The sequence below is a fragment of the Nannospalax galili genome, unplaced genomic scaffold (assembly GCF_000622305.1).
Source record: "Nannospalax galili isolate Female #2095 unplaced genomic scaffold, S.galili_v1.0 scaffold1733, whole genome shotgun sequence".
Taxonomy (NCBI): Eukaryota; Metazoa; Chordata; class Mammalia; order Rodentia; family Spalacidae; genus Nannospalax; species Nannospalax galili.
Window position 1 is genome coordinate 657,932 of NW_008333708.1, and position 24,666 is coordinate 682,597.

The window sequence follows — 24,666 nt, forward strand, 5'->3', positions numbered from 1 at the left end:
ACAAAAACACATGTATTTAGAAGGCAATTTGATGGGTCCATCATGCCCATTTAGCAAAATAATAGCAGTAGCTTCCCCATTGGGCCTATTACTTCAATAGTCATGGACTTTTGACCATAGTTACATCACCAGTTGTGACTCTGTGGCACAGAGTCCAATAAGGAAATGGTTAAACTCATCACAATCTTGCCACAATTGTATCAGTAGGCTCTACTTGCTCTGCCCATCTGTTTTGTTACACACAGGGTCAACACCTGAGTAAGACTTAATATCAGTTCCCTTCAGCAGCCTAAATGGCACCTTCTGTCCCTCTGCGAGCTATCTAGAAAGGAGGAAGCATCCTGTCCAATTTTAGCTTGAATTAATTGTGTCTTGCAACCTAAGTGTGATTTCACTATCTAATTTTCAGGAGCAACTAATAGTAGTGGCATTAGCCTATACTATTTTAAGGACCTCAGGAGCATCCTCGGCCAACAACCGGTAAGGGTATCTTAGCCCATCTTTGGCACTGGGATTTCCATTTAATAATCCAAATCTAGGATTCATCTCCCACACAGCATATCACCATTCAAACTATTTTAATTTAAACTTTTGATTGACATATAAGTATTAGATTTTCTTTTATCTTTTTTATATATCATTAGTTTGGGTACACACAGATGCACACCATACACACACACATACATACACACACACACTACTGCTTTTGTATGTAACATATCCTTGTTCAGTGTTTGAGAACTGAAAAACAATTATTTTATTCATGACCAATTTCTATTTTTTAAATTTTTTAATTAAACTTTTGTGTATTTTGTACGTAAAATCATCTTCATACCCCCTTCCCCTTTGGTACCTTCTCATAGCCCCTCCACTGGAGTTCATACATTCTGTCATTTGTGTTAAGGCCTATCATGTAAAGTTAGTGACCCCAGGTGTCCCTCAGTAAAAGATCATCCATTGGGATTTTTCAGCCTGTCTAGAGTCTCTCCCTTAAAGAAGATCTGCACTTTCTCACCCAGCAGTAATCAACTTCCAATATTCTTCAACTAAAACTGGGGTCTGCTGTACATTTTCACAGGTCTGTGCTGAGATTTTGTCTGCTTAAGTTTTCATGGGTCTCGCGCATACTGACACCATTGCTCTAGGTTTGTATGAGAAGGGTTCCAGGCACCAGTAGGACTATTTCCGAATGATCCTGCACCTCCTACCTGGCTCTTATGATCTTTCCTCCCCTTTTTCCACAGTGGTCCCTGAGCCCTGGGTGGGTGGATTTTAATACAGGAATCCTGTGCAAGGACCCATACTCTGCAGATTCTTATTCTCTGTGTTTTGGACATTTCTGAACTTTTGTGTTCCTAGACCTCTGTTGCATGAGGGAGTTTCATTGATGAGAGTTGAAAGACACATTAGTGTTCTCTTTATCCAGTTTTGTATGTTCTGTGAGCCTTAGGTGTAGAGGTTGCATCCTATATATGCCACTTAGACTTGGGCAGCTCACAATTTCTGTGTGTGACCAGTTGTGGAACTCTGTAATAATCTCTGTCTCTTGAAAAAGAAGCTTCTTTAATGGGTGGTGACTGGGATACTTGTCTATAATTTTTTTGGTCTTTTTGAGACAGGGTCTCCTTGTAGTCCCAGCTAGCCTGGAACTCACTTTGTAGACCAGGCTGGCCTGGAACTCACAGAGATCTGTCTGCCTCTTTCTCCCAAGTGCTGGGACTAAAGGCATGTGCCACCACGCCCAGCTCTTGTCTATAAATATAAAGATCCTTATTGTATACATAGTAAGAAATTACATTTTTCTAAAGATTTTACAGCCTTGGGGCATACCTTAAGTTCTATGACCTCTCCAGCTATGTGGAATTGGTCATGTTTACAGGACCACACATGAGTTTCTTCCCATTGAGTGGGATTGAAGTCCAATCCTGTAGCTATTGATTAACCCCAAGATAAAAGTGCCACTGTTACACTAATGTCATTTGCTGTGCTGGTCATTGATGTGGTTTTTAGGCCTTGAAGCTGGAGATTGACCATCAATTGATGTTCTCACTTAGCAGCTTGCATATTGCTCTCCAAAGCTATGGGAGCTAGCCTTCAGGGGAGGTGGCTTCCAAGTCAGTCCCAGATCCATTGTTCCAAATCCTGTGTCCAAAGTGTGTCCTGTCCTCAGCAATAGGGTGTTATCTTCAAGTTCTGGAAGGCAATCAATGACTGTGGCAATAGCCCGTGTAATTATGGAAGTCTGTTGAACTACCCTGGCCAACAACTCAAAGGAAGGTTTCTCCTGTCTGGCACTGTTTCTTGCCATGTAGTCTTCAGCTACTCTCACGGACTCATGTAAGGATATTGTATGTGTAATTTTTCAGTAGGTTTTTGGACTAATACAATTCCGTCTGTTTTTTTTTTTATACTAGCTAAGAACTATTTATCTCTCATCTTTCTTTCCCTGTCTTATCCTCCTTTCCCACATTCCCCATTTAAAATGTCCCCATTTTCCCCATTTCTCATTTAGTAGTTTTTGTATGCTATGGTCCCACCTTTCTTGAGTTCTGTCTTCTCCTTTATTCCCATAGTTCTTTGTATAGCTAGTTTTTATAACAGTTTGTTACTAAAAAAACTTCAAATCCTAGCTGAAGAGTATGCTTTTCAAACATGTAACAAGACAAGAAACTGACTTTTATCAATGCTTCTCTATATGGAAGTGAAGTTCTAAACTTGCATTTCCAATTTACTCTGTCAAATGATTGTGCATTCCACTCTATTCAGCTAAGTCCTAGATATTAAATGGAGGGTAATTGACAGTTGGTCTAAATGATGTATGTCCCTCAGGTTTTAATGGTTTGTTTCATTGCATAGTAGAATCTATTATATTCACTAACTCAGTCTAAATCTATCTTGATCAAAACTTTAGTGTCTATATGACTAAAGGATATAGACAAAAGTAATTTCTGTAACTATAACTCACAATAATTTCCTTCAGAACATTTCAATTCCTTTGTACTTTTGTAGTTCTTTGCTAAAATTTTATTCATAGGAGTTAGTTACTAAGACTAGAACTTTAACCATGATTATATGTTCCCCATATGAAGAATAAACAACGTCTCCTATATTTATGTAAGAAAGTATGTTCCTTTAGAATTTTCTTCCTCAAAATGCGTTTCAGATTATGACATACATAGCTAAATACTTCACTTTTTCTTTTGCCAGTTTACTACTCCCTTTGACAGCTTTCGAAATCAGTGACAATAACTGGACAAGAAGAATTTTTGTCAGTAATAAACTAAGCTGCTAGAACTTCACTTTGAAACTTACTCTTGTTTATGGGTCTAATTAAGTGAAATAAGACAAGAGTATAGGTAAAATGTATTTTTAGTGGACATACTTCTAAAAAGTTGGCAAATTCATTAAAATGTCCCAATTTTCTTTAAAATTTTTTATTTCTTTCATTTTTCTCTATTTGTATGAATGTTTTTGCCTTCATGTTTGTAAGTTCAACCTGTGCATGCAGTACCAACAGATGCCAGAAAAGGGCATCTAGAACTGGCTTTATAGATGGTTGTGAGTGGCCATGTGGGTGCTGGGAACTGAACTCAGGTCCTCTGCAAGAGCAGCAAGTTCTCTTAAGAAATAAACCATCTCTCTAGCCACCAAAGTTGACAACTTTATAAGACATGTATTTTTTTTTAATTTGAAAGGAATCGTATTTCACTGAAACACAATCAAAATTACTCTTTAAAAAATAATAATTGTTTAAAATTATTGTTTAAAATAATTGTTTAAAAATAATAACTGTTTCATGCTATATTGTAAGTAGAGAAGAAACTATTATGTGTGTGTCTGTCTGTGTTTGTGTGTGCGTGCATGCATGTGTGTGTATATTTGAACCTAGCATCTTAGGAAGGTGAGGAAAAATGCAAGGATTAAACATTAGAACATTAGACTTTTTGGCAAAATCTGTGCTTTTATTTTGGGTTTTCTTGTAGTCCCAGCTGACGTGGAACTCCCTCTGTAGACCAGGCTGGCCTTGATCTGCCTGCCTCTACCTCCAGAGGGCTAGGATTAAAGGCACGCATCACCAGGCCAGGCAATAAATATTATTAGTTTTCATATGATACTTGATTTTGATTTAAAAAAATGTGCCTTCAGGCTTCTAGTCCATGGAGGAATTATATATAGTCTGCAAGGTAAATTAATATACTGTATCACTTCAAAACTTTAAAGTAAATGTTCTTAAAATTAGAGAATATTAAGGATAAGAAGAATTTAAAGTGAAAATCAATATGAATTTGTCAAATGTACTTGTAGCTCTATCAGACAGTTTAAAAAATGCAATTACAAATGAACTGAATTGTTTTATTTTGTTTTTTGTCTGACACCCAATGTATACTTAAGTTTAAAAATAAGATCACATGGCCATGAGTTGTCTCCATGAGTAGGCAGGAAGTATACACACAAAAGAAACTTCCTAGCTCTACCAGCTCTACATGCAAGTCAAAATTTAATCTTGCTGAAGGGATATATATTGACATGCATGGCAGCACTCGCCGTTAATCCCATCACTCTGGTGGCAGTGGCAGATTGCTCTCTATGAGACTGAGGTAAGCACAATCTACATAGTTACTTCCAAGCCAGCTGTGGCTATAGGGAGACACTGTCTCAAAAAAAGTAGGAAAAAAAATAATGTGTGTGCATATATGTTTTTACAGTTATTTCATAGAAGGGAAGTGATGCATAAATTTTATGTAAACATTTTTAGGATTTCCATGTTTTGGACCAATCCTTTTACCAAATTTGTCACTCTTATTCTTCTGGAATTCTGGCTGTTACACTGAATGTCCTTTCCTGAAGCAAGTGTGTATGTACTAGAATTTCTATGCCCCATCAGGAACAAAGGGAAGACGTGACTGTCATTTATCATATTATCACATATAAATGCTGCTATGATATTTATCACAACTTCTATTAGGAAGAACACTAATAGCAAAAATGAAAATAGTAAGATATTTATGTTGTAGGCAGATAACTCAGCTCCTTGATACATCAGCAAATTCTTCACCTATGATATTAGATTTTTGGTGGAGGCTGAGTTTATAGACCAGTAAATCTTCATATACAGCAATGTATATACATACTTTTGGTAGTTAATTTTGAAAAGTTGGATAGTCTTAAATCATTAGCAAATTTTTACATGGAATATATGTTCATAAAGATCCATCATTTCCCATCTCCAAAGATTTATTCCTAAAGATAGTCCATGTATGAGAGCTTACTGACATCATTTATTTTTAGTTCATGTGGAAGCGTCACACTATGTATTAATTCTCCATTTTACTTTGTTACCATTCAAACAGCACTTCTGGGGTATCCCTCCTCTTCTCTTCTTCACTGTCTTGCTTGAATACAGTGAGTAGAGTGTAATTCCACTTTTTTTTAACCACTGTTCTCATTCCCTCATTCCTTCTTTAATTCTAAACTTTACCCTGCCATCCTCTGAACTTTTCACCTCTCATCAGGGATATAACATCTATCTCTTTTATACTAAATGTTCTCTGTATCTTCTTAACACTTGACTTCTGGGAGTCAAAAGATGGATCGTTGGTTAAAAGCACCGACTTCTCTTACAGAGGACCCAGGATCACTTTCCACCACCATTATGGCAGCTAATAGCTGTCTGTAACTCCACATCCAGGGGATTTGATGACTTCTGGCCTCCGCAGGCATTGCAGGCATGTTGTGTGCTTACATACATACAGCAAAACACTCACATACAAAAAGTAAATGTAAATACAGTTTAAGAAAATTAAATTATAAAAAATACTTGAATCTTCCTTTGGAGGCCACAGCTTCTTATGGAGCCTTTTTAGGTGAGGTTGTTCCTTTTCTATACCCTGTAGTTAGGGAACGATTTTTCTCTTCTACATGTCTCTGCATTTTTCTGTCTCCCTCCTTTGCTCCTTCCCTTCTACCCTCTCCTCTTCTCTCTCTTTTCTACTCTCCCTTTCTCTCCTCTACTCACCTTCTCTCTCCATGTCTTTCTTTCTCCCTCCTTTCTTTCTACTTCCCTAAAAATCTTTGGGTTTGATTCCTAGTCCACCAAATAAAACAGCTCTAGCTGTCACATTGTCATTTTTCAAAACGCTTTGTGGATATTCATGTTCGTATAGGTGATATTTTCTATCACTGTTATACTTCCCAAATTGCCTTGCTCTTCCCCAGATGTTCATGCTTATGAGCTTAGCAATGCCTATGCACATCCTTAGGAACAACTTCACTTCTTTCAAAATCCGAATTTCAAATATGCCATTTTCTTACTTGCAATTCTTCCAAGTCTTCTCATTCATTCCCTTACTGCTCCAACTGTGGAAATTTTTTCCAATCTTATCCTATCTCATAATTTCAATTCACCAAATCAGTTCCCTTGATCTATATTTACTGTGAGTCTTGTTTACAGAATTATCTTCCTTGCTTTCTTCCACATTGCTTACTTGATACTTTAAGTCCCTGTTAGAGATAAACTCATCAATCAATGCCTGCTTCTGTTCAAATGAATGTGGCTCAAAAAATCAGGCAAATACATTATGTGAAATCCTTGGGAATGAATTAAAATGGTTCTCTGAGGGATTATTGCAATCATACCACATTTCTTAGGCTGTATCACCCTGGGAAATTCATAATCTAATGCTCCCTTCATATCTCCAAAACCACCTCAGGTTGTCATTCTAAACTAATGACCTAGAATTATAATTCATGAAGAAATTAAAGGCAAGAACTCTTCCAAATTCTCACCATCACCATAACATGGTTGCCTGTATCTTTCACCTTATCTGCTTTTCCTTCTGTTACAGTGAAATTCACTTTTCAGTTTCTTTTCACTCATGTGTTAACAAGATTCACTAAGGCACAAAGGAAGATCAATAGGTATTTCTGCTTTTCTCAATCCCTGGCGTCACTGAGATCCCATGGGGACTGCAGCCTGAACCCCATCAAATATCAACAAGGAAGAATAAATGTGTGCCAGGGTAGTTGGCGTTTTGCTTCCTTTCTTTTAACACATCAATATGAAATAGTGATGAGTGAGTCTGTCATCAGTGAGGTAGTAGAAGGTGAGCTGGTTGCTGCTCTGCTCTTCCCCATCACTTCTTTTTTCAGTAGGGCCTAACAGTAAACAGAACTTCCGCTCTACTGTATTCTACAAGGTAGTATGAGCCAATGTCCACATTCTACTTTGAAAATAATTAAGAATTTCAGTGAAATAAATTAGAAAGCTGATAGTCTTGGAAAAATACATCAAAAGAGAACTAAATGGAAAGTATAGAACTGATAATTGCAGTAAGTTAAATAAATACCTTTCTAGATGAGCTCAAAAGCAGAATGGTAATAACCAAGAATTGAGATCTTGAAAATGAAGACAGATCAGAAGAATATAAATGACTTGAGCAGCAGAAAGAACGCATCTTGAAAAAAAATTATCTGTTCAGAGTTCCAGGGAGCTGTAGGAAAAGTAACAAAAGTGCTAACTTTTAGAGCCTCAGAAGGAGAAGAGCAAGTAGGATTGAAGAATTGTTCAAAGAAATATCTGAAATGCTGCTAAATTTGATGAAGTACATACTCTACAAATTCAAAGGACTGAGTAAATTCCAATCAGTTCAAAGCAAAAGAAACCCAGAGCAAGACACATCATTATTATCTTCAGAAATCTAAAGACAAACAAACCCTGAAAATAGCTGATGAAAAATAGTGCATCACTTATAAGGAAGCACCACTTCATATGACAGGAAATTTTTCATCTGAAACCATGGAAACAAAAAGAACTGGTACACATTTTTCAAATACCAAAAAGAACTATAAACTGTAAATTCTCAATCCAGATAATATATCCTTTATGAATGAGGGAAAATGTAGACATTCTCAGAACAAGAAAAAGAAAACAAATTTATTTTAAGCAAAACATCCCTTAAAGAATGCATAAAGAATATTGACTAAGCATATAGAAAATACATTTAAAGACACAAAGATTAGAAATCTGAAAGGAGGATAATATTTCAACTGATAAAATAATGTTATAGTAAATTATCCTTTTATGTAGTTTCTTAAATTATATTTGATATTTTCCCTAATGTGTGTTCTAGAGTCATTATATGAAAATCAGCTCACTGATCAGTATGTACATAAACTAATTTGTGATTTTTCTATTATGTCCCATTGTCTATAAATTGGTATTTATGCGATCTTGTTTATAACAGCTTTATAGTATATTTTGGAATCGGATGATAATTAGTCTACCCTTTCCTTTTTTTCTTTGTCCATGTTTTATGGTTGCACTGAATATGTAGCATGGCATAATTTGAACATTTTAACTATATCAATTCATCTAGTTCATGAGCAAGGGACATCTTTCCATTTATGTATCCTCTTCAGTTTCATTCGTCAGCAGTTTATAATGTTCATCCTAGTTATCTTTCATTTCCATATTTGCATTTATTCCTAGATGATTTCATATTACTTTCTATTTTTTTAGATGCAGAGTAGGAATGTTGGTGCTCAGGATGTAGATCTGAGTCAGTCCAGATGTGTACCCTTGTCCGATTTCTTCCACTGCAGATAATGTTAGTAGGGTCTATAACTGTGTCAGTGATCTAGATTGCAAGTGTTAATAAAAGTAGTGGTGCATTTTGCAACAGCTATGTGCTTCCAGAAGTGCATGATCAAAAGCCCCATGTTGTTGAGGGGAAACATTGGAAGTTCAAACCACGTTTTCATACCCACAGAGTCAATGATAGCATAGTGTCTGGTAATAGTAACTGTAATTCTTGAGGTACAGGCTATGGAGGGTGCTAGCCTCAATCCACTTAGGTGTAATTGTTGTTAGAAATTTCAGTAGCATGTTCTGAGGACAAAGGACTGTTGTTACCTTAGGAGCCTGTGGTAGTTTGAATGAGAATGTCCCCCACAGACTCAAGTATTTGAATAATTTGTCCCCAGTAGGTGGGGCTGTTTGGGGAGGGTAATGGAACTTTTAATTGTGGCTATGCTGGAGGAGGCTTCTCACTGGGGAAGGGCATTGAGAGTGTATGCCCATGCCCAATTCCAGTCTTGTTCTCTCTGTTTCCTGTGTGTTTGGTGACTCTTCTCTGATGAGGGTTGAAAATGTAATAATCTATGGATGTAAAGTTAAGAACGTAGGGGGTAGTTTAATATTATATCCATTTAACAGAATGAGTAATTTCAGGTTCTCCCCTAGGGCCTAGAGCCTAGCCAGTCATGGGTTTGGGGGCCAGTTAGCAATATCAGCATAACTGCTGTGTTGTGGGATGGGCTCTAAATCTAATCAGAAAGTGTTTGTCTACTCCAGTAACATTTGTGCTACTATTGCACAAGTGGGCATATATTGCCAGGCCAGTAATTATTATAACTCTCAGGGGCCAACGATGGGTAGGATAAAGGTAAACAAATGCTGAAGATTCTCTGTCATATGTGGATGCTAGATTTGAAACATTGAATTTGTGCATTTAAATTTGAGTACCCAAAACAGTCAAAAACTAGTAAGAGGTCATAGGGAGAGGTAAATTTTAAGGAAAGGGGGATAGAATACAGGTGATATGAGGGGGAAAAAGGGTAATAATGGGACAGGAAGGCTTAAATTGGGTGGGGGTTTGGAGGGCAAGATAGAAGAGGGAGTATGGGGAGGAATAACTAATACTAAAGACCTTTGAAAATGTCACATGGAAACCTGATCCGTAGAAGCTTCCTAAAGTATTTATATATGCATATTTTAAAAGTTTTAATGGAATTTACTTGTAATTGGGGAAAATACCTCCCCCAGATGACATAGGCTATCCAACAAAGGCCCAGTGTCACATATAAGTTAATTCTTTTCAAAATGTTGGTCTGTGGTGTCCCATTGACCACCCCAGACATTATAGGCCCATAAAGTACTGTCTAGAATTTGATAGTCAGATGTTGTTGCTTAAGAAACTGCTTAATTGAATCATACAGCATGGAGAAATCAATTTCATACTGACTTTAAAGCTTAATCCCTACTGCTATCTTTCATGGTACCGTTGTCATTTTTGCTAGTCTGGGAGAAAAGAATTCTACACTCTTACCTAGCAAGCAGCTTTACACTCTGAGTCATTTTACTTGCCCACAGATCAGGCATTTTTTGAAATAAGTAGATTTTTAATAACTAGTTCTGTGTAAAATCTAGTATCATTGAATACATTCATTATATACACTACAATAAATTATAAATAGATCAAATATTTAGCTATAAAGAAATATGCAAATATTAAACTAAAGCAAGTCTAAATTTCTAAAAAAGATACTCTCTTGATGATATTTGTACTCAGGACCTTTTAAATATACATTCTTCTAGATTGTTCCTTTCATTACCTTAGAAGGGGCTCTGTAGAAATAAAACAGTAATAGAAAAGTCTCTTATTGTACTAAGAATGGTTGAGAGTCAAAATAAAAACACTACTGAAATGAAAAGAGTAGATCCAGTGCTACATCTTACCAAGAACTTGTATGGAAAATGTAACGACATTCACATTATATTAGCCTGATAATTTTGGAAACCATATTTACTCTAATCTGTTCTTGCAACAATGGTTCATTAAAAATATCCCGTAAAGGCAAAGAAGAAGATATATCTTAATAAACACAAGTTTTCAATGGGAATATAGGTAAATTATTTTATCAAGTTTTCTCAATTTCCTCATTTCTAGAATGGTAAGTAATAGTACTCATGGTGCTTACTTACAAATAAGATACTGCACCAATAATGCTTAGCTCAGAGACTGGCTATTAAGCAATATTAAATGTTAAATATTAATCATATTGTTTATTCAATATTACTATGTTTTTGAACTAAGTACACTGTCATTTCCTATATTAATGTAACTTTAATTTAAATTTTTAAAGAATTTTGATTTGTAATATTTTTAAGTGTATTTATTTTCACTTTTCATTCTTAATGTTCTTTTAATTTACTATATATATCTGAGTCAAATGGCTTTGATTAGTATTGAATTATAAGTAATTTCATAGAAAGTGTGTAGTAACTAATCCCTTATTAGTTGTAAATGAGTAGTGTTAACTCCTCAAATAAAGGTACAAGCCCATGTCATGGAAACCCATGAGATGTTAAAAAATGGCCTGAAAGTTGTGTCACCATCCTACTAATCTCCATGGTATTCAACAGGTGGGATTTTTTCAAAATATGGTGTTATAATAAATAGTGTGATTCTAAATGTCATAATTTCTACTTAAGCATATAGTTTCCTGGGCCCAGTAAATTATTTAAAACATAGAAGGGCTTATACCAAGATTAATAGTTCTATCATTCTGAGTGACTTTCCCCATCACTTTAAACAGTTCCAAAGTTCATAGCATCATGAGGAGAAACTTTTTACCTCAAGCTAAAATGTTCTTTGAAATGGTTTCATGACATTTGAAGGATAGATAGTGTAGCATATATATAATTTAGCATAATGCAATTTTTGTTCAGAAACAGTTTTTAAAAAATTATTAACCAGTAACTTGAAGTTATTATTTTCTCCTGTTAAAATTATACTCGATAAGTATTTATAACACTTTGTGCTGGGTGGATTTAGTTGTCAACTTGACACACTTGGATTCATGGGGCCTAAATTGGGGAACTGCTGCCATTGGACTGACCTGTGGCCATGTCTGTGGGGCATTTTCTTGACTCTTGAGTGGTGTGGGAGGGTCCAGCTCCACTGTGGGCAGTGCCACCCCTGGGAAGGTTGTTCTGTATTGTATAAGAAAGCAGGCTGAGCATGGGCCAGGGAAGCAAGCCAGTAAGCAGCATTCCTCCTTGGCGTGTGCTTCATCTCCTACTTCTAGGTTCCTGCCCTGAGTTCCTACCTTGGGCTCCCTTGGTGATCAACTGTGAACCTGGAGATGTAAGGCACATAAACTCTTTCCTCCCCAGGTATTGATATTGGTCAGTTTTTGTCACAGCAATTGAAAGCAAACTAGAATACAATTTAAAAAATATTTTGTGTGTTTTGCAGGAATTGTGGTTCCTCCGAAAGGAAATTTAAATATCCCAGTGTTATTTATACCCAGAGCTATGACAGTATATAAAACAATAGTGATTGTTAAAGTGAAGAGAGCAAGTAAAGAAAATTGGCCTGTTGACAATTTTGATGAACTGAGTGAAGAAACTAAAAGGTAACAAAAAGGCATTGAAAAACAATAGTATTTTGACCAGAATATTGTAATATATTTCTTTAATATGTGATATACATAAAGCATAAGCTTATGATTTTATATAATCTGAAGAACTGCATATCATACATTCGGAGAAATAAAATATGCTAGTTGAATATACAGGGTATATTCAGTTCACAGCAATGAACATGATCACTATTGTCTTTAATCCATCAGATAGATGTGAGCAATTGATATAAACAGTCTCAAAGGTCCTCTTTTTTTAACTGGAAAAATAGTGACTGATTGCTAAGACAAATAACATCTTGAGGAAAACTTGTGCCAGCCTGCCTGAGTAAAATGTAGAAATTGTAAGGCTAGCACTCCCCAAGTGATGGCCTCTTGCCATTCTGATGAAACACTGCTGGCACAGAGGATTCTGTATCATTGCACTGCATATAGAAGGTAACTTGCATTCTTTGTTTAGGTGAAATTTAAGCAAGTTTCAATAACAGTGCAGAATTTAATTTTTTTCTCTGCTCTTATAGTTTAATTAAATAGTTCTCAAGAAACCTTAATTAAAACATATTATTGGGCCTGGAGAGCTAGCTCAGCTCAGTGGTTAATAGCACTGGCTGTTCTTGCAGAAGACCTGGGTTTAAATCCCAGCATCCTTGTAGCAGCTAGCAAGGGTCCGTAACTCCAGTTCCAGGGTATCCAACACCCTCTTCTGTCTTCTGTGGACAATGCATGACACGGGTGCATTTACAGACAATGCAGGCATAACATTCCTACACATAAAAATAAATAAATAAATAAATTATTAATATATCATACATTTTCATATTGCTTCCCCATATATTTTTTACTATGGCTCAATTATTATCCATTCTTTCAGGCAATTTACCACTCTGAGTCACAGCTAGTTACATTTATTGTATGTCCCAGTGAAATGTTACAACCAAAGGAAATTTGTTTAAAAAATAAAGACTATCAGGAATTTTGAGATATTTGTGGTAGTGCATTAAATAAGCATGAGGCCTTTTTAAATGTGAGGTCTTAGGGGGAAATCTCATAAGTCACAGGCACACTGGCATTCTGTGAAGTGTCTAGTAGTTCATTTTAAAGAAAATTCCATCTTTAAAAATGATCACTAAAATCTTCTAAAACGATTTCTTAATAATATATGATTGTCATTTAGTTACAGTAATAAATCAGAAAATACTCTTTAAAAGTGGAGAACTAAAGCTCTTACATTTTAACTTAAATCTCATGATGATTTTCTTTAGGATAACTGTCTAAAATTCTCTTTAATATTTTTTCTCTAATTTCCATGAAGAATTTTTAAAAGAAAACTATATATAAAACTATATATTCATGGTTATAAACCAAATTGTAATGTACTATAGAGAAAAGGAGCAAATAGCCAAGTCTACCTTCCCCACAGCTACACTACACTACTTGTCTATCTTGAGAATTTCAGCAATGTTTCCCTACTGTGAGCCAAGGAGATACCTGAACAAGCTTGTAAATGTTTATAATCTGTACATAAGTGAAATATTTAGTAACATAAGGGGAAATGAATTTTTAAACTTTTTTCTAGGTGACCCTATTTAATAGACTTTCACAGACTGAGAGATGTTCAAGATGTGGCAGCCAGGTGGTGCATGTGATATTTACTACCACCCATTCCTTTAACTCAGTTTGTTTTTTTAAACTCCCAACACACTATAATATAGCAAACTGGAGCGAGTCCTCCTAGAAGTTTGGCCAGGTTTGGACCAATGGCATCAGAGATAAGGATCTACCAGAACTATGCCTCCCCAGATTTTTACCCAATGCCATTTTATTGAGTGACTGGACTTTTAAACAACCTCCTGCCTTTGAGAAACTTGGGAAATTGTAATTGGTCACTTCTGTCTACAATCTGACCCTCTCCTTGGTAGTCTCTGCAGAAGCCTCAGCCTTAGCAGTGCTGGGATCCTGGCCTCTGCATACTGACTTTGAATTGGTTATTTTGTTCTAAGATCATGGTAACAGTGGATTAGCTGGGTTTTGGCAAGGAAGTTGTCTTTGTGGACAATGCCTGCATGCCTTGATAGTAGAAGGAAGTTTTTGTTTGTTTGTATATAATTCAGTTTAATCAACATACATGCATTTGTTGACAAAAATAAAATATAATAAAATTTCCTTAGAAATATTTATAAAATCAACATTTACATAAAATCCTTTCTGTTTTGTAAGTTTGTCTGCTAAATTTAAATTTACAAGGTTTACTAAAATGCCTCCAGACTAATAAACAATAAGCCATTTTAAGTTGATATTGAAAATTATTTTTGGTTATTTAGTTTCTGTTTTTCTTAACTCTTTATACTTTAAATTTAAACAGAATTACAGGAATAAATAGAGAAGAAATCAAAGCAATCCATTGGCTATATCCTATCATTGGACTCCCACAGGCACCACCTCCTAAAAGTCCTCCAGGTAAGTATATTTTGCTGAGAAAAAAAAGGAAAAAAAAAAGGAAAAAAAAAAAGAATTCTAAGGAACCTTAGGGATCCTCTCATCCCATCTCTTCTTTGGGCAGATGAGAAATTTGAGCTCTAGAACAAGTAGTAAGCAACCCCTTGATGGGTGGGATGCTGCAGCTTTGCTTTCTTTCTTACCACTTGCTCTAGTAACTCTGTGTTCTGAATGCCTATCTTGAGAAATTCAGAGGGAGGTTTTTAAATGCTTACAATTTTGTTTTTTCCTTCTACATCGGATATCAATTTTTGCAAATGAAAAGAATTAGAATTTCAGACTCTGGATATGACTCAATGGTAGAATACCTCCACAGAATGTAAGAGGACCTGAAAAAAAAAAACCTCCAACAATAAATAAATAAACGAAATGATTAGATTCTACTGACAAATTATGTGAGCACACTTTGAAAGAGAAGCAGTAGTAAATTTTGCTTACAATGAAGCATATCCCAAAGTATACTAGCATTGATTATAAAGAAATGCCATGATTAAATACTTCTTTGTTTAGTTTAAACTGTGGTAAAATCCACATATACTGAAGTACTTTTGGCATTTACAAGTTATTTTGACTTATACATTCACTCTTGAATTTAAAACTTATCAATGCATAAGGAAGTCATTTTGAATATATTAGATTATCCTTAAAATACTTCTAAGACATGATAAAATAACTTTTATGTCATGTATTATTGATAGAGCTAAACAGTTTTTTAAAAATATTTTATTTTTATTTTCTGGGCATTAGTGTATTGCCTGCATATAGGTAAGTGCACTGGTGTCATTCAGTGCTAATGGACATCAGAAGAGGTTGTCAGATCCCTGGAACTGGAGTTACAGATGGTTGTTACTCACCTACTGCCAAAGGAGCCAGTGCTCATAACCGCTGAGATATCCCTCCAGCCCATGAGCTAAATATTTAAAAATTTATAATACACTGTTATCTGGTCAGAGTCATGTAGTAAAAAGTAGATAACATACTGTTGGGATTCTGATAGTGTTGCTTGGATAGACTTTAGATATTTTTCCCCCAAGATTAATCATGTTAAGCAGAATTTTTTTTTTCTCTTTACCAAAGCCAGTGTGTACTTTCTCATGTATTTCCTTCAAAAAAATTTTAAATATGTCCTATATTTTTTTCTGTGACTTAGTTTTCTTGTACTTACTTTTTAAATTAATTATGAATTTTGTGATTAGTCTGTGTTATATTAGCACAGGATAGTAATAACCTCAGTGTTCCGGTAAAATTAAATGTCACTTATTAAATTGTTTCACAGAAAATCTAAAATCTGTTGGTAATTTTTTTTTGTAGAAATCTTCTGGAGAAGGAAGTGGGTAAATTTTTGTACATGTACATTATTGATTTTTGGACAGTCATTTCTATAGCACTTTCCAGTGATAACCCCCTACTGTCTCTGTTCACCTATATCACCATCAATGGTTTTTTTTTTTTTATTTCCTTTCTTTGTACACAGTTGTCACATAGATTATATGTAAACCTAGGGCAATTTAGCTGTTCTGTGAGCTATTAATTCTCTGTGTTCTTTCTTACCTACTTACTGTCCACTGAGGCAGATAATTAGAAAATAACTCTACTACCTGTGATACTAGAAACACAATGGAAAGTAATTCCACTGTGATGGATTGAGCAATAATTTCTTAAAGACTTACAAGTTAAGACAAATGACACGACACCAACTATAAATTGATCCCGCTAATTTCCAATTTAGTGCTTTATGATTGGACTTAACTATAAACAGAAAAGCTTGTACAATTTCCAAACCATTTAACTTCTTTAATTTATATCTAATTTTGTACAGTTATTTTTCATTTCACATACTGTTTCTAAGACCAGAAAGTTTAACGTAAATGCATAACTGTAGAATGAAAAATTAATTTTGTAATATTTGTACATTATTCTGTATTATACCTGAAAATATCATTAATTTTCTACTTCATATGAATTGATTACTGTTGATTCTGTGAAAGCATAGCATTCTGTAACTCAAAGCTTTTTAAGATGCAGATTTTAGTTTTCACTTATTTTCAATTTATATTTTATATGCACCAAAAGGATACTTATATATTTGGGAGGAAAAAATTGTGTATGTGTGGAATGCCATAGACATTGTCCCATACTATTATAGAGTCGATTATTACTTATTTTTTCATAATTAGTAATAGTACAAAATAGTAATAATATCATCAATAGCTTTTCATGACCTTGATGGAGGAAAATCTCAACATGTAATACGTATCTAAGCATATAGGATATCACTAACTATAGGGATTAAAATTGGTGTATAATAAAAATTTAAGATTAATATTAAAAGTCATCATAACTTTACTTATAACTACTGATGCGATAGATTTCATAGATTTGAAATTTAAAATTTTTGCGTGAGTATGAGTTTTAAGGTACATGCAAGAAGCCTAAGTATATTTTAAATGTTATTACTAAATACAGTGTTATTGAACTTGTTTTTAATTATTTGAAGGCATATGCATTAGTGTTATAAAAATAGGTATGAGAGTGCCACTATAAATGTACCGATTTTTAAAAGATAGACATTCATTTGTCCACAGTTGCCATTTTCAGCTCTTTATGCAAATTTCTACATCCTTATATAGTCAGTCATAAGTTAGTATATGTCCTGCAGATTTCACCTTTGGATACTATTTTTACCTATTATTTAATGTTCATATTTACTTCTAAGATATGAATATAGAGATACATTTAATGTGTGCATGCCATATGTAATGCCAATTTAAATTATGCAGTGAAATTTTATTTTTTTATGTAGTTTATTTTTTCTCAGAAACTAAATTACCTAATATTTTACTTAACTAAAAAAAAATTTCTTCCTCCCACAGTTGTCATAAGATGTCAGGCCAACAAGCGGGCAGAAACGAAGGTGAAGGTGTCAATGGTTAGTAATTTTTTTGGCCCACATCCTTCACATGATGTGATCGATTTTACAGTGTCTCCAAAAAGAAATTCATTGAACAGCGTTTATGAAGATGTTGACGGTAAGAAACCAAAATCATGGCTGTAAGAATTCTAATAAACAAGAATTCAGTTATTTAGTTATTTTGCTTTTGTTTTTGTTGTTGCTGTTTGGTTAGGGAAGTTCTTTGTTTTGAGACAGGGTCACATTGCATAAAACTGGCTGGCCTGGAATTCTATGCAGACCAGACTGACCCCTAATAGAGATCCACCCATGTCTGCCTCCTCAATGCTAGAATTAAAGGCATGCACTGCCACACCCTACAAATTCAGTAAATTTAAATTGTAGGTTGTTGATTGTTCCATAATTAAGATCCACTTAATTTTCATTTACAATAATCCAATTCTAGTTAGTACTTAAGTACTCTGTTAAATTTGTTGTCTCCACATAGTAGTTAACATAATAATGATTATGGTTATTACGATTTATAACACATGGGTTTTAATTCCATCAACAACGAGAAAAGAGAAACTGTAGTAAGTAAAATTACCATTTCAACTCAACTTTAACATCTTTCTCTACATTTCCTGTTTTTTTTTTGTTTGTTTGTGGTTTTGAGAATTGAACCCATTTCATTCATGTTAGACAAGTACTCAGCAACTGGGCTCATCTTCCAGCATCTTCTAGATTCAAGGACTGTGATTGAAGGCATGATTCATAATGTTTAATTTACAAACAAAACTTTAACAACTATTTCTTACTTTAAGAAATTAAAAAATTGACATGAATTAAATATAATACTCAGTTTAATATAATAGTTTACTGTGCACATTATGTTTCTCTTCCATATTTTATATTCAAATAAAATAATTTAAAATGCTATAAATATTGCCCTCCTGAGCTCAAAATCTAAAATGATGCAAAATTCAAAACCAACATAACACCACAAGAAGAAAATTCCACACCTGATCCCATGTAGCAAGTTATAATCACAGCAAAGGACATAATCAGCAGTGTAAAAAGTAGTTTATCGAATGGAAGAAAATATTTTGAAACCGTGTATATGATATATCTCCAAAATATGGCTACAACTAATATAAATACCTATTAAACTGGTTAAAAATATGCTGAAGAACTTGAATAAAATTTTCTCCAAAGAAAATACAAAAAAATAGTTAATACTTATACGAAAAAAATTCAATGTTGCTAATTACATGGAAAATGCTAGTGAAATCCCCAGTAAGGTGTCACATCACATTTAACAATGTGACTGTTATTTAAAGAAAAAAGGCAAGTATTGACAAGAATGTAAGGATATTGTAAAGCTTTCACATTCTTGACAAGAGGGTAAAATGATAGAGCCAGCATAAAAATTAATATGTAGATCCCTCATAAATGTTGAAACAGAACGATAGCATTATTATTGTAGTTCCACTTTTGGATGGAAATCTAAATGAATTGAAATCAGAGCCTCATAGATACCTCTATCCCTATGTTCAGTGAAACATTATTCACAGTACCCAAGTAATAGGAAATAATTTAAACGTCTATCAAGAGATGAATTGACAAAATATTGTTAAATTTAGGTGGACCACTATTTAGCCTTAAAAACATTAAATAATATGCAACAACGTGGGTTAACCCAAAGGTCATTATGCTAAATGTAGTGAGATAAAAATATATGACAGCATTCATTATGAATTTAAAATTTAAAAGTTACAGAAATAACAGAGTGAAGAAACTTGGGAGATGGGTCATCGGGTAACCTGCTTGTCCTGTAAGCATGAGGTCTAGAGTTAGGATATTCAGAACCCATGTAAAATCTAGGTGAGTATGTCACTCTGCTTGTAATCCAAGTACTTGAGGGGCAGAAACACAATCCCTGGAACAAGAGACTCTGCTTCAATATGTAAGATGGAGAACTATCAAGGAAGACACTCAACATCAACTTTGAATTTACATACATGCACATGGACCCACCCACACACGTGTGCTCCCACACATACACAAACACACACACATGTACAGGTATACTCATGCACACCACACACATCCATATGAAAAAAAAAAGAATGAAATAGTGTAAAAGGAGTTGCCAGGGACTGTAGGAAAATAGGAGTTGAAAGTATGTTTTTGTGTTTATTAAGTTTCAGTTGTGTAAAGACAAAAATATTGCTAGAGAGCTTTTTATGACATAGTGAATAGATATAATAATATTATTTAGTGCATTTAAAATTTTCTGAAGATGGTAGATTTCCCATTAAAGGAAGTGAAGGTAAAGAACTGTTTGTATGTGGGAACCTGTAGTATGGAAGATGAAAAGTAACTATACAGGGGTTTCAGACTTCTCGCCATCCTTATGCAGAAGGAAAACAAACCAGTCTCCTCTCAAGCTTAAAATTATTATGGGTCTATGATATTTATTTTAAACATGAGCTGACCACATCTTCTCCTTAAACATATATGACAATAACTTGGTTTATTCACCTACCTTATCTCAAGGGTTTAAACACCTTTCCTGAATTTTCTATAAATCTGTCTCAACTGTTTTCTCTCACCTATTTTTATTATGAAGGATCAAGTGTGACCACAAAGTCTGAATGCTATTTTTATCTTGCAAAAGACTTTAACATATGCAAAAATCAGACTAGGTCCTTTCTTATATGTAAGTTCATTGTAATAAATACTAAATAGTGTGCAGAAGAGGTGTGTTTTTCATGTCACTATGTGCTTCTGATCTCTTAAAATGTCTCATGATGGAATTTAAAGCATTACACTGTAATTTAGACTCTTGACAAGGTTTTAACTGACAGTTAATCACATCTTTTCTTCTTTCTTCTGACGCTAAAACTAACAGAAAAATATGCAGAAATATGGAAGATGAAAATCAAAATGTTAGCTTGATTAATCATAAAGGTGAATTTGAAAGTGACTTGACTCCATGGACACATTATAGTTCATTAACAGCTTCCACAATAATTAAGTGCATTTGTGGTACATTAGCCAGTTGTAGACTCTTTGAAGGTATAATTTTCACCTGAGGGAGGGAAAAAAGCCTGACTCTTGGATTCAAAACATTGGGAGAGAAAAAGAAAGCTCTACTCACTGCTCATATTCCATATCTCCTCTCAGATGAAATAATGAGATACATTTTTTTTTCTCCAAAGAAAAAAATGTGACAGCAGAACACAGATTGAAGCTGGATGTAATTTTCTTCTTATAGTTTTCATTCCTTTAACTTAATAGACAACTCTATCTAAAACTGATGGGAGGAAAATAAATGAACTGCCAACATTCCCTACCTTGATATATATATGGATGGATAGATAGATGATAGATAGATAGATAGATAGATAGAATAATATACTCCACTGAGTCAAATATTGCTATTAAGCCTTATTAAATGAAAATGCAAAGACATCTTATGTCTTTACTGGTTCCTTATATACACCTTTGAATTAACCATTTACTTGCATTTATATCTTTATCCTTTGGCAACATGGTTGCCAAATACTGTAATCAGCCCCTGATTAACAAGACATAGATTTTGTAATCAAGGGATTCAAAAACCTGTATTCAACCAAGCTAATGGTGCTTCTTCAGCATTTGTACCATGCAACAAGCCTTCTACTTTGTGAAGTCTAGTCAAATAGCTTTGATGCTTCCATGTAGTAGGGAATCAAGAAAAGTATTTTATCTCACTGTCAATGTAGTTTTTTGGCTGCAATGTGGACATAATAGTGGTAACAACTTTTTTAGCATATGGTTGTCAATATGTTACATAAATTAGATATTCCCCTTATTAACTCTTCAAATTCACTGAGGAATGAAAGCATCATCATTGTCATTCAGTGGGGTTTCTGAGAATTACATAAGAGTCATCCTTGAAAACAATGAAGACATACTGACAAAATGTTTGATCATGTATGAAGTTGGATGCTAATCATTATTTCTTTCATTCTTAGTAGTCTCAAATCCTCCCTATATACTATGTGGTCTAGCTCTTGTCTGTATTGCTGGTTTCAACTTTGGACAATTTTCCTCACACTAGGTCTTCTCCATCCAACTAAATTCTTCCTCAAATAGGCCAAGCAGATTTCCATTCCTCAAAGTTCCCACAGGCTGTTCAAATGAATAGAGATCACTGTCTACCTAGCTACATTTACCTAACCTAATGGCTTCCTCCATGGCAAGCCTCAGTATTCAGGTCCTCAGGACTGTGCAACTATAATCTCTTTTTCTTCTTGGTGGTATTAGCAATTAATTGTCAGTTTCTTCTTGTTATAAGCTCCATGAAACCTTTTTATTTCATTGAATTATATTATCCTTACCTATAAAAAGTTTAAGAATTTCATACATGTGTGTTATGTGTTTTGATCAGATCTACCCCCATTCTGTCCCATCCAATTACTCCACTATTTTCCTTCTTCCCTAGATAATATGCACAAATGTATTCAGTACCAATGACCCTTCATATGAATGAAATTATAGTACACATGCTGGCAGTTGTGTTTGGATGATGAAAACTTCTGGAAATAAAATTAACTTATCATTCCCTAGCTTCATTCTGAATCTACCATTTCCTAAAATGTTTTAAAAATTAACCAAAATAGGTGCACATTCCAATTACATAAATGATACACTTTAAAAACCATTGGCTCAGTAGTAGAGTGAAGAGTCCTGGACTAAATCTCTGGCATTGCAAAAATTCCTTAGTTTGTTATTTTAAAGACATGGAAATGTCATATGATAAAACATTCTAACATGCTGTTTTTTCAGGATTGATTATGTATTCCCATTGGGCATTTCTATAATTCATTCTCAGTGCAAACAGCAAAGTAGGCACACTGATTTTGCTTTATCAAAAATGATCAATAGGAGGATTAGCTAGATAGCTTAGCAGTTTTTAAAAAAAGTGCTCCATGCTTTTCCAAGGGACCCATTTTCTTTTCTCAGAACCCACACTGGATGACTCACAACTGTCTATAACTCTACCTCCAGGAGATCTGATACCCTTTTCTTGGCTCTTGAGCACCAGCACACAGGTACACACCTCTCCTCTCACAGACAGACGGATGGACGGACAGACGGATGGACACACACACACACACAAATTGAAAAATAAAAATAAATCATTTGTAATGGTCAGTAGGAATCAAAATACTTAATTTGTTAATAAGAAAAAAAGCAGCAATTTAAGAGGTTATTTTTATTTGGGGAAAAGGAAACAAAGGAGATCTTGTGAATGTACAAGTCAGTTTGCTACACTTTAATAATTTTTTTAAGAATAATTATTAATTGCAGCATTAACATGACAAAGCCAAGCTGTTGTTCAGCATTCAGTAGCAGTTAATACTGATTCCAAAAAAGTGGTCTGGAATCTCATAAAATTCTTAGGGAAAATAGCTATCAGTCAAATTTAAAAAAATATAAGGATCACTTTAACTATAAACACCAAAGAAAACTCATAAATTTGTTCAGTTTTGGAATAATTTAAATCATGATACACTGAACTTTCTACTATGATCTTCATGCAACAAATTTCTCAATTTGTAATTTAAGCTCCTTTTAAGTAAAAGAAAAGTAAGTTAGCATATGTTTCTACTGCTTGTCCATATGCTATACCAGGAATTAGGATAATTCTAATGTGTAGTGAACAATAATATTAGTTTCTTTTGATAGTCTACAGCTTAAAAATCTTAACAATATTATATAAATATTGCAAGACTGAAACCTAAAGGTCATTTTGTTTTATGAAAATATAAAAAATTGAGTATCGTCTTCAAATAAGTTGGAATATTGTTTCAGATTTTTGTAAAGTTAAATAAAACTAAATCATCAAGCATTTAGTAAATATGACACATACTATATTATGTATTTTCCATAGTTAATATTGCTTGGAGATCTTGGGAATTGTCTTCTATATTTTAATATTTATTCATGTATTTATACTTTTAACAAAATTATCCATAGTATAATATAGCTGGTATTGTAGCAGGCATCATAATCATAAAGTAGATGAAATTTACTTTTTCTCTTCCTTTAAATGCTGTTCATAACTAGTGTTGATACATAAGTTAATACTGAGTCTAAGCACATGGGCTGGATAGCTTCAGTTTTCAACTTGACACGCCTGGAATGAGGATAGATCAATTGAGGCATCAGAATGACCTGTGGCCATGTGTGAGGCATTTTCTTGATTGTTGAATGATGTGGGAGGGCCAGCTCTGGGCCAGTGGTGCTGGGTTTTTTAAGAAAGCAGGCTGAGCACTGGGGATGCAGAGGAGCAAGCCGTAAGCAGCATTCCTCCAGGGCCTCTGCTTCAGTTTCCCCCTAAAGGTTCTTGCAGTGAGTCCCTGCCTTATTTTCCTTAAGGTTGGACTGGAAGTATAAGATACAATAAACCTGCCGGGCACGGTGGTGCACGCTTTTAATCCTTGTGCTTGGGAGGCAGAGGTAGGAGGATCTTTGTGAGTTCGAGGCCAGCCTGGTCTACATAGTGAGTTCCAGGATAGCTGGGGCTACAGGGAGACCCTGTCTCAAAAAGACAATTTTTAAAAAGGATACAATAAACTCTTTCCTTCCCAAGTTGTTTTGGGTCATAAGGTTTTATCACAGCAATATAAAGCAAACTAGGACAGCATATTGAGCTCAACTGACATATATCATTTCAATTTTTCTAGTAATTCCAAGACGTGAATTTGAGTATGAATTAGAATTTGAATCTGAAGACTTGAAGTCGAACTTGGATTCCTCTGTGACCTTATATTTTTGCAGAAAACATTTTAATATCAAACATAAATTGATTTCATTGACCTTCAATGTGATATTTGCACCAAGAAAACCATTCAAGTAAATACAATTTCCTCCTCTTTATCTTTCAATAGTATTGTTACTCTTTTTAACTAAGTAAGTTACTTTTTTCTATCTTTTTTTTTTATTTTAAATTTTTTTTTTTACAATTAAAGTTACAGTTTTAACAATATACAAAATATTATTTTTTGGCATAATGATTACAG

General features: G+C 34.3%; 1 protein-coding gene across 1 annotated transcript in view; it reads left to right on the plus strand.

The window, feature by feature from the left end:
- Cfap47 (cilia and flagella associated protein 47) overlaps window positions 1–24,666 on the plus strand; it is a 337,765-nt gene that overhangs the window by 280,322 nt on the left and 32,777 nt on the right. The window contains exons 58-61 of the mRNA XM_029561230.1: window positions 12,039–12,198; window positions 14,567–14,661; window positions 17,574–17,729; window positions 24,331–24,499. Coding sequence (XP_029417090.1) covers window positions 12,039–12,198; window positions 14,567–14,661; window positions 17,574–17,729; window positions 24,331–24,499 — 580 coding nt within the window. The remainder of the gene's footprint in view (window positions 1–12,038; window positions 12,199–14,566; window positions 14,662–17,573; window positions 17,730–24,330; window positions 24,500–24,666) is intronic.